The 10,289-nt window shown below is 35.9% G+C and overlaps 2 protein-coding genes and 1 non-coding gene across 4 annotated transcripts in view; 1 reads left to right on the forward strand and 2 right to left on the reverse strand.

Moving 5' to 3' along the window:
- Positions 1-1,082: 1,082 nt before the first annotated feature.
- On the reverse strand, positions 1,083-5,338 carry LOC116003776. The gene is made up of 7 exons (XM_031243699.1): positions 5,220-5,338; positions 5,028-5,097; positions 4,885-4,946; positions 4,653-4,795; positions 3,999-4,209; positions 1,900-2,072; positions 1,083-1,482 (listed from the first exon to the last, which is right to left on the reverse strand). The coding sequence occupies exons 1-6, from the start codon at positions 5,220-5,222 to the stop codon at positions 1,905-1,907; spliced, it is 657 nt and encodes a 218-aa protein (XP_031099559.1). The 5' UTR covers positions 5,223-5,338; the 3' UTR covers positions 1,083-1,482; positions 1,900-1,904.
- Positions 5,339-6,627: 1,289 nt separating this feature from the next.
- On the forward strand, positions 6,628-6,701 carry TRNAN-GUU. The gene has a single exon. It is a non-coding gene; the product is annotated as a tRNA-Asn (tRNA).
- Positions 6,702-6,984: 283 nt separating this feature from the next.
- LOC116003591 (lipid phosphate phosphatase 2) overlaps positions 6,985-10,289 on the reverse strand; it is a 5,195-nt gene continuing 1,890 nt past the window's right edge. For both annotated transcript variants that reach the window (XM_031243488.1, XM_031243489.1), the window contains exons 3-9: positions 9,548-9,772; positions 9,301-9,388; positions 9,063-9,172; positions 8,721-8,811; positions 8,390-8,578; positions 8,251-8,310; positions 6,985-7,525 (exon numbers count right to left, since the gene is read on the reverse strand). In XM_031243488.1, coding sequence (XP_031099348.1) covers positions 7,332-7,525; positions 8,251-8,310; positions 8,390-8,578; positions 8,721-8,811; positions 9,063-9,172; positions 9,301-9,388; positions 9,548-9,772 — 957 coding nt within the window. In that variant the 3' untranslated portion in view covers positions 6,985-7,331. The remainder of the gene's footprint in view (positions 7,526-8,250; positions 8,311-8,389; positions 8,579-8,720; positions 8,812-9,062; positions 9,173-9,300; positions 9,389-9,547; positions 9,773-10,289) is intronic.

The following is a 10,289-nucleotide window of genomic DNA, read 5'->3' on the forward strand; positions in this document are numbered from 1 at the left end:
TGACCAAGCACAAGGTCTTTGGCATTAATGTTGTATTATGATGTTGTAAATTATATTATGTAGTAGTTAGGTCATAGGGGAATGAATGATGTGACAATAATGACATAGTAAAATATATGTCAAGTTAGATTTTTTTGTGTTTATTATAAATTATTAAAATTATAAAAATTGTTAAATATCTTATAATTTGATGGTATCACTGTTCTTTTCATAAGGAATGTCTCAAGTTCGAGTCTTATTCCAATCAAGGATCAATATAATTTGATGGTATCACTGTTCTTTTCATAAGGAATGTCTCAAGTTCGAGTCTTATTCTAATTAAGGATCAGTATAATTTGTTGAGCATATATTATAGATAGGTGTAATCTCAAACTTGGTGCAGTGTTTCACCTAAACGTTGAGATGGACCAAAGAGGAAAACAAAAGTTGCCATAAACATGCCAACAATATTGTCAACAACAAATCTCCCTCCGTATCTCATAGGCCTTAAACGTCTGCTCAAATATAAAACAAAAAAGTATTTCCGACCAAATATAAAAACGTCCCACGTAGCTCCTATATATGCTCTTGACGGCAGCTTCAACTGTATTTAAATTACGTGAAAATTAATGAATTATGGGGCAAAAGTTATTTTGTACACTATGATCACGACTTTTTGATTTGGATAATCTTATCCCTTTTGAAAGTTATTGCCACCATTCATGCCAAGACAACACAACGTCTACACTCATATTCAATTATCTCCTAATTTAACACACAAAACAACCAATAAATATTAGATTATGTGGTTCTTTATGAAAGACCTCAAATATTACTCGTTGTTGTTGGATTGTAGTTTTTCTTTTTTCAATATATAAGGAAAATGAAGGAAAAAAAACCTAAAGAGTGCAAAAATGAATTAAGTTGAGAGAAAACAAGAAACATTCGGTACCAGCTAAGTACCTTGTGCTCAAATGACACCTCTGTAGCTTTCCTTGAGGGAAGGTCATAGGAACGAACCCCAGTAGTGGGGTATTGACTCTTTAGACTACAATAGATAGAGAAAGTATAGAACAGATACTACCTTATAATAAAGTCAATAATACTCAGGAAAAAAAACATTCTGTTTCAGTAATTTTGATCTACAACAGCAATACAATTTTCTGCACCACCGACAAAATGTTCCACTTACTAATAATGCCCAATAAACCCAAAGGGTATTGGTATACTACCACTTGACAGATAGATAAGACGTGAATATATATATGATGCACTTAGTGGTCACCATGAAAGGCAAAGGATAAGAGATTATACCATCATCAGCAAACCAAGTAACCTAAGTTCTAACAATGAGGATGTTTTCAAAGGTTGCATTCTATGTTTCCAAAAACAGTATTTACTATACAATTGCAACACTAAATTTATATAAAGACCAATGGAACACGCAAAAAAAAATCTTCAAGGACACCAAAAAGCGAATCATCTAGAGCACAAAAGGAAAACCTGAAATGGATAAGTGTAAACAGAAGTTAGAGAGACGGAAGAGAAAAAAAAAATCAAGTGAAATGAAGACTTTTGATATCATCATATCCTCTATGATACGTTGTGAAGTGCCTTCCTTAAAGCCAAATTGAATCTCCAACTACCAACTACCAACTACCAACCTCTCTACGGTTTAAACCTACCCTCCGAATGATTTTCTAGGATGATGAACTGATAGGCGTTTCCTAGTAAATCAGACTTTTTGAATTTTAAGATGACTAAGGTTCTCAAATATTATCTTATTTGCAGATCACACACTTTATTCTTCGTTAATGATCAGATAACATACTTCATATAAATCAAAAGTTATAAGATAAAATGTCCCAAAAAGATAGAGTGACAGAAAAAATTTCAGTAAAAGACATAAGAGCCTTTTACCTGAATCAGCTTGGTTTAACATGCACTTCAACAATGTCGTTGTCCTCCATCCCAAGGCTATGAGGAGTTTCTGTGGGACTAATTCTGTCCCCATCGAAACGGAAAATTAAGTTTTGTAAATTAAGCTTAGCTTTGTCAGCATACAGTTTGAAAAGTCGCTCAAATTTATCATCCTGTGTGAACAAAAGGAGAAATATTTATGTTATGATTTATACAAATATTGAATAATAACAAAGAGTATACTATTAACAATTCAAATACTAGTGTAAAACCAGCACACCAGCATGTGGAAATTAAACACCAAAGGCCCACATGTTTAGAAGGATGACACGAGTCATACAAATAGCAAAGTTTAAATGGAAAGCATTTCAATATCTTAGATCAGGACACTATATATCATCTCTAATATTACTAATTTTCAAGAAACAGCCAATTCAGAAACATCTGTTTTCAGTGAAAATACCTTTAATCCAAACCCTTTTTTCACAAGACTCTGATCATGAGCACTTCATAGAAGCAATTCAGATCTTGAATTTTTTTTAAAAAAAATTAAGAATAAAATAAAATACTTGAGTCAGCAGTTTCAAAAACAAAGATCTTGGCTAGGCTTAGTGTTGTAAAATTCGGCCTAGGCACCCCTAGGCCAAAGGGAATAATGGGAAAATTGGCCAGCTAGGTGATCGGCCAGTTAGGTGGCCTAGCCCCTAGGCAACCTATACAGGAATATGGTGTAGGAAGGCAACAACACTTATATCAATTACTTAATAGATGTTTTAGTTAGATTAGAATTGCTTAATAGTTGGTTGTCTTAGTCTTTTAGGTGTGTTCCAGTTATTTGATTCAATTAGAAGTCTTTGTCTTAATTAGTTATGTGATTATTAGTTATTGGAGTCTTGTATTTTCCCTATTATAGATTTATAGAAGGGGAGAATTCATTGGATTAATGGGAAGTAGAATTTTAAATCCAAAAAGGAGACTAAGTGAGTTTTGGGATCTCAAGCAAACCTAGCCTTGAAGTGTGGCAAAACACTTCTTCCCATTCCTTTTTCTGCCTGTGACTTAGACGGTAACATTTGGTTCCATTGCCAGAATGCCAGGGACACACTTTCAGACAATCTGGAATTCATCGCTCTTAAAGAATCGGAGAATGGGTTGAAGCTATTAATGAAAGAGTACTGCATACATCATCTCAGAGAACTAGGTGTAGATTAAAGAAGTGGATAACTAAATTCCTTGAAGGCCAAGATAAAACACCAAAATGGCAACAAAACCAAATGTTATGGTCTAAGTCACGGGCCGAAGAAGGAATAGGAAGAAGTGTTTTGCTACACTTCAAGGCCCAAAACTCCCTTAGTCCCCTTTTGGGATTTAAAATTCTTCTTCCCATTAATCCAAGACTCTAATAACTAATAATCATTAGACAAAGACTTCTAATTGAATCAAATAACTTAGAACACCTAAAAGACTAAGACAACCAACTATTAAGCAATTCTACTCTTAACTAAAATATCTATTAAATAATTGATAAAAGTATTGTTGCCTCCTGCATCATATCCATGTCCCCAGCCTGCCCTGCATCAGTGGCCTAGGTGCTAGCCACTAGGCACACATCAAACACCCAATGGGCGCCTAGCAATTTTTACAGCACTGCCTAGGCTAAGACCATGTGACAGATTGACATCTCACTGTCCTAGCAATACCTTGAAAATTTGAACTACAAATTACTTCCTTCCATAGTTATATTAGAAGCATTCAGGTTGTTATAACATATAGAAGTGAAGTTCATCAAGGTCATGCTGGCTAAATGTCTGGTGCTAACAAGGGGTCCCTACTTCACTTTGAGAAAAAACAATCAAATATGTTTAGTTTTTGAAACTTGACACATTAACTGTATGGTTAAACTATACAAGACATTCGCACCTGCAAAATATAGAAAAGTATCTAAGATCTTAACCTTCCATTGCTTAGGAATCACAGCATGGGCATTAAAATCCAACAAAAACCTCATTTTCAAGCATTATATGGTTAATGATACCATAACAGACATGCAGAAGCCATGTGCAGACTTTAATTTTCAAGGGGAAGTAGCAAGATGATACCATGAAAACAAGGAATTGTTTGGCGCCATCCTTGTCCTGAAAACAAATAATTATTTTAGCCCTTTCACTGCAAGGTTTTGTCTGCTGCACTGCAACACTTCCTTCACTCGATTGCAATGAAGTGCTAAGATCTCTTTTTACAGAATCCTCAACATCTCGTAGCACATCCTTTGCAGATTCAGCAAGGGATGCTAGCTCCTGCTTTTTTAACCTATGAACAGCCATCTATAATATTAAAAGAGACTGAAAGTAGAGAGCTATCTACTTAGCGAATGCACAACATTTTAAAATAATAATCATAGGGGAGGTATCTTCTCTTCGGTACATGCTTATTGAAAAGATAACAGTGTTTTTTTTTTCTAATTCCTCACCTATAATATTAAAAATAATTGGAAATTATATGATTGGTTGGGTCAATAAGCTGATGGTTTTTGTGAAAAGCATAGTTCCATACAGTAAAATACAACAATAGATAATTATTGATTCAATAAATCACTCTGGTATGAAACAGGATTTTTCCACCTGATAAAACATTAGAATTTAGTTATTTCCATCATAACATCACTACAGACTTAAACCTATTCACAATACAATTTACAACCAACTAGGTTAAATAAATGTGAATGTGCAACATTAATATACTGCTGTGAATACCTTATTTCCCTTATGGTTGAATTCTCGCGCATCTTTACAGTATCAGCTGAAATCTTTGTCGGTAGCTTCAGCCAATCTTCCTCTTCTTTTTCCTCACAATCTATTACTTGAATTACATCTTTATTGTCCTGTTTCTCTTCATCCTAATATCAAATACAATAAATACACACACAGATATATAGTCAAATTCAAACAAATGTACTCGAGTTCGTAAAGAGTTCAAGGTTCTTACAACAGAAGTGTCAATTTTCCGCTTTTTCGCATTAGCTACTGGCGATGAATCTGGACTATCATCTTCCAAATTCAAAAGGAACAGTGAAAAAAGTTAGAAACTTAAACAAGCATACACAAACGCAAGAGAGAGAGAGCGCATACCGTCAAGGAAAATGGCATTGTAAGGTTGCACGCGGTGGTAATCGAAGAGCGGCTCCAATTCCTCGTCGTCCTGCCATATTGGGGGGGAATTTTTGAATTCACAATAAAAAAAAAATTAAAAAAAAAATTCATAAAACTGTAGAGAAAGGCACGAATTGCATAGAGAGCAAGCTTATCGAAGAAGAGTCGCACCATGGATGAACTTCCGTACTCTCTCTGTCTCTCTCTCTCCCTCTCTCTCTCTCTCTCTCTCTCTGAGTCTGTGCTCTCGAGAGTGACTGGTTGGGTTGTTTTATACTCCGCGACGTGAAATACTGTAAATTGCTATACCATGTATAAATTGTAGAATTGTCCTACTGGTATTGTGGATCTTCAGAAGAATATTTAAATTATACAAAAAATAATACTTTTCACTTATAGGTTTATACCTTTTTTTTTCTAAATTATTCTTATATCCATATTAGCCCTTCAATTATTTTAAAAGTAATAATTTTTCTCCCTTCTATACTAAATGAATATTTTTACTTTTAAAAATAAGTATTCATTCACTACTTAGGAATAAAGGTCGAATAAACCATCGAACTACGCATGATAATTCAATTAGACCACTGAACCTAAAAAACAATACAATTGAATCCCTAAACTAAACTCATTTCATGCCGGGTAAAGTATATGCCGACCATATAAGCTATGGGCTACGCACTTAAGGTCGGTCCATGTTAAAATACTTGGCCAAATTATATCTTGGGTTCAATAATGGGCTCAAGTGATGTGACAGCGGGTCCGAAGTTCCCGAGTTCCCTTATAGCTTCCAAACACAGCCAAAAGCCTTACTCTCTTACAATTAATGCAGTATTTATAGTGTAGCTAGGGGACAAGTTCCGAGCCCTCTGCATGCTAGGTACGTGGAGTGCATGCACAGGCTCCGATCGTAGCGCGGTTAGAACCGCACGCATGGAGTGAGATGTCTTTCCTTCATATATGGATGATTTATGTGGGAACAAGGTAGTGAGGTCGGTTTAAGCCATGTTAGATAAGATAATAAGAACTTGTTTCGGAGAGGTCCCGAGGACAGACCAACGAGGTCGCCCTTCGGGAAAGGTCGAGAAGTATATTGTTCTCAGTCGATGTCGGTCGATTTGAGCTCTAGCTGTGATGCATACCAAACCTTGACCGCTTGTACTAACTCCAAGCCAGATGGATATTCTCTATCAATGTCATTCATTCAATTTTCAGGTTTTCCCAATTTCTAACATGTCACCTAATTTTAAAATATTTTTAAAAATAATTTTTAAAAAATAATATTTAACAAAAAAGAAAGAAAGATTTGTGTCCTAAAATGTAAAAATTAAAATTTAACCTAATTAAAAACTTATGGTGGCCTGAGGTTTAGGATTATGAAAAAAAAAAAAAAGTCAATAATATTCAAATTACTTTCATGCCCAAATGAGATATCCTCCTAAGTTCACATTGGTTATTTACTTATTTGAACGTTTTCTTTTTTTAATCCCATTCAAAAAATGACATCCTTGTTTTTGTGAATGTTTCAAAATAAAATTATAATAATATAAATATGTTAATTGAAATGTTGTAAACACAAGCTGGAATAGCTCAGTTGGTTAGAGCGTGTGGCTGTTAACCACAAGGTCGGAGGTTCAAGCCCTCCTTCTAGCGAAAGCAATTCATTTTTAAAAGGAGGAAAACACTCCTTCACAGTTCACACGGTTCTTCATTAAAATCACTATAAATCTTATACACTAAAAATAGCATCATTTTAAATTATTCTCTTAAATGATATTTTCATCTGAAAAATAATTTTATTTATATTTGTAACTTGTAAGGCATATAAATCACAAATTACATAACGTTTAAATTTAAATCATTCAACTATTTAATTTAATAAAGAGTGATATTATATAATTTTATTAATCAATTAAATGAGTTTACAAGAGAGAAATTACAAAAGACTTAAATGATACACAATTTGAATTATAAACATTCTGAATACCTTTTTCCTTACTTTTTTCCTTACTCTTATTCAAGACAATCATTATTATATTATTATATTCAACATAAGTAAACAAAAACACAAACTGTTTCTACGTGTTCATGTTTCAACCTCAGTTGGTCCCATGATCACATTACACTACCACTCTGCTCTAAACTTCTTACACAAAGAAAGAAGAAAGGCTATTTCTCTGCAAGCTTCTTCACTGCCATTCTTTTAGCAATGTAGAAGTGAAATTCTTACCTGAAGAATATTCACAAGAAACTATTGAATTTACCCTGGAAACTTCGACCCAATCAAAGGTTGTCGTCTCGTAGTATTCGCGTTCTGCCATGCTCCACATCCTCGGAGGGATTGCTCGTTTGCTGATCTGCTGTTGGTGCGGGCAGCTCTAGGTACTGTATATTTGGTCCATTAACAACACCGGCATGTGCTTGTGAATGACTGCGAAACTCTTCCACTGCTCGGGAGTATGCGTAGGGACGCCAACCTGTTGGCACGACAAAACACCAACCGTTATGCTACTAAACCAACCAACCTAAATCGAAGCCGAAAACATTAGTTTGGTTTCGATGGTTTTCCATTTTTACCAAAAATGAGTCTTGTTTCGGTTTTCAAAAGATGTCACCCGGAAACCCTTTGGCAATACCAACTAAGGCTCGAGAGTATAAATTCCTAGTTTCAAGGTCACTCAACTGGGCTATAATGCACCTATGCCAAAACACACTAAAAGACTGAATCCAAATATCCAATCAATTAACTAGTATTATCAATGTAAACTCTTAACACAAACTAACATCAAATCGTTTCTCCATTTCACCTTCGAGATTCATTCAGTTCCCATGTAGTGCAATTTCAAATCATTTCCAACACTTGAGAAACTAGAATGTGATGATAATCTTATGAGGGAGTGGTTCGTGTGTGCTTTATTTGATGCTACTATGATGTTTGTTTCGTGTCTTCTAAAATCATCTTCGTAAACTTAGTTGCCCTCTTAATAAGCACAAGAAAACGATGGCATGTTTTGGCTATTAGCTAAAGAGTTTATACGTTATGTATAATAATCCAAATTCCAAAAGTAGATAGGGAGAAGAAGGATCACGAAAAAACGAAAGCCTTAGGAAAGTACGACAAAACACAACTATAGTCAAAAAGGGCAAATAATTTTTAGTATGCGTATAGACAGTAAAACGGGAGGAGATAAACGGGGCTTACATTCAGTGTGATATGGCGGTGGGAAAAATTGGAGATAGCAGAATGTTGCGACTACAAGACCTGAAAGCAAGATACACGAGAGTAAAAGGAAACCCATAATTACTTGAGTTATATATGCACCGAGCAACGAGAAACAAACCTAAGAGACCCCCAGCAAACACGTCTTGCCAATGATGCCAGTAGTCGTCCACACGCGAAACAGCGACGAGAGACGCCATGAGAAGAGGAAGAAAAACGATGCATAGCTTTGCCACGTGGCCTCTGCGATCAAACGCTTTAATTTTCCCTGCTAAATACAAAGAAAGGAACCCTAGCCCCGCAAAGGACCCTGTAAAACAACCAATCTTTGTCAGATGAAAGGGATTTTTATTTTTCTTTGACAATTCCAGTTCAACAAACATTGATGAAACCCAAATTATACCGTCTCGAAGGTATTTTAAAAAATAAAAACAAAAATAAAAAAATCTTACACGAAGTATGACCACTTGGAAAACTCTTATGCCCTTCCTTTATGTCACTCTCATTACCATGACATACCACATTGCCCCAACGATCATATCGCTGAAACGAGTACAAAGATCCAATAATAAGTACAACAATAGAGTCAAGAAAGCATATCGATCTGGATAATTTTGATGATTTCTATCCTCAACACCACACGTAATTCGTTAATTCACGAATAGTCCTGTGGAAGTTACACACACGCGTGCATACATACAACAGTTGTATGTATGTATAAACGGTACCATACAGACCGATGCAATTATTGTGTCAATGAATATGACAGATTTCTAAGCCTTCTGGTTCCTTACATCTCGTCCATCCGGAAAACAACGCCAGAAAAAGTCAGGTCGAGGCCGGCCAACCGCATTCTTAATTGCATCCGTCAAGACAGCAGTTATAAGCACGGAAAATAAAAGCCCTGCAGTTTAGTGTTTAAGGAAATTATTAGAAACTCAAGAAATCCTTAGGGTTTACAAGTGCAGAATTTCATTTCACCGTAACATTCAGGATTTCCACTAATAAAACGCACCACACCGAGTAAATTACCTAGTATGCTGTGGTGCAGATCGTAGACATTCTTCCTTCGGATATAGAAGAAAACGAAGATGAGAATAGGCATAAGCACTGCATATATCTGTTCGTGGACAGAACACTGACTAGTTATTTTCATGTCATATCGATCAAATCGAACTTTCTTAATAAATACTAGGAAATATATAACAAAATTAAAACAGGACTTATAATTGCATCATTGGCATAAACAAATTAACAGTTACTCATATGTTATACTCACGGGAACAGCCCAAACAGGGACCGTGTTCTCTTTCATGGGGTATTTAAGATCCGTCATCATGTCCACGCCTACAAAACGATAAAACGGACCGACGATGTAGAGGGCAACCTCTATAGCCAAAAGCAGCAGCATTATGAGCCAGTCTAGTTTGTGATCCCACGCAAGCGTTGAACCGTGGGACTGAATAGTATGCTGGCATCCCGGCTCGACATCATCTGGTGCACCCTGTTCAGTTCGAATCAAAACGGAGAAAATTCAGAAAAAAACGAAAAAGAAAACAACATCAAGCAACTTATGCATTCAATCAACACAAGAAATCAAAAGAAATCAACACAATACATATGTGAACCATGATTCGTAGGACTCATGATTTTGCCTCGCCAATATCCATCTTTCAAATATATGTTAGTAATTCAAAGAACATAAACTCTCCACTCCCCACCCCAAGCCTATAAACCTGAAAATTACCATTGAATAATCACCGCCAGACACAATGACTAATCCTCTCGCTGAATTGAAGGCACCGCCAGACACAATGGCTAATCCTCTCGCTGAATTGAAGGCACCTCTAAGGGTGGGATAGCTGGCCTTGAGATTTAAGGTTGTTCCATACCCAAGGCCAAGGATCAATACGTTGACGTTTGGTTAAGGATCGATGAGTCCCTTCTACTCAACCGCACCTCCCAGGTTCAAATATATGCTAGTAATTCAAAGAACATAAACTCCTCCGCCCCCCCCCCCC

This window comes from Ipomoea triloba, chromosome 14 (genome assembly GCF_003576645.1).
Source record: "Ipomoea triloba cultivar NCNSP0323 chromosome 14, ASM357664v1".
NCBI classification, from domain to species: domain Eukaryota; kingdom Viridiplantae; phylum Streptophyta; class Magnoliopsida; order Solanales; family Convolvulaceae; genus Ipomoea; species Ipomoea triloba.

Coding starts and splice junctions, on each gene's coding strand:
- LOC116003776 (XM_031243699.1), bottom strand. Junction 4,210..4,652: donor TCAACCATAAGGGAAATAAG/GTATTCACAGCA, acceptor GGCTGTTCATAG/GTTAAAAAAGCAGGAGCTAG. Junction 2,073..3,998: donor AACAATTCCTTGTTTTCATG/GTATCATCTTGC, acceptor TTGTTCACACAG/GATGATAAATTTGAGCGACT.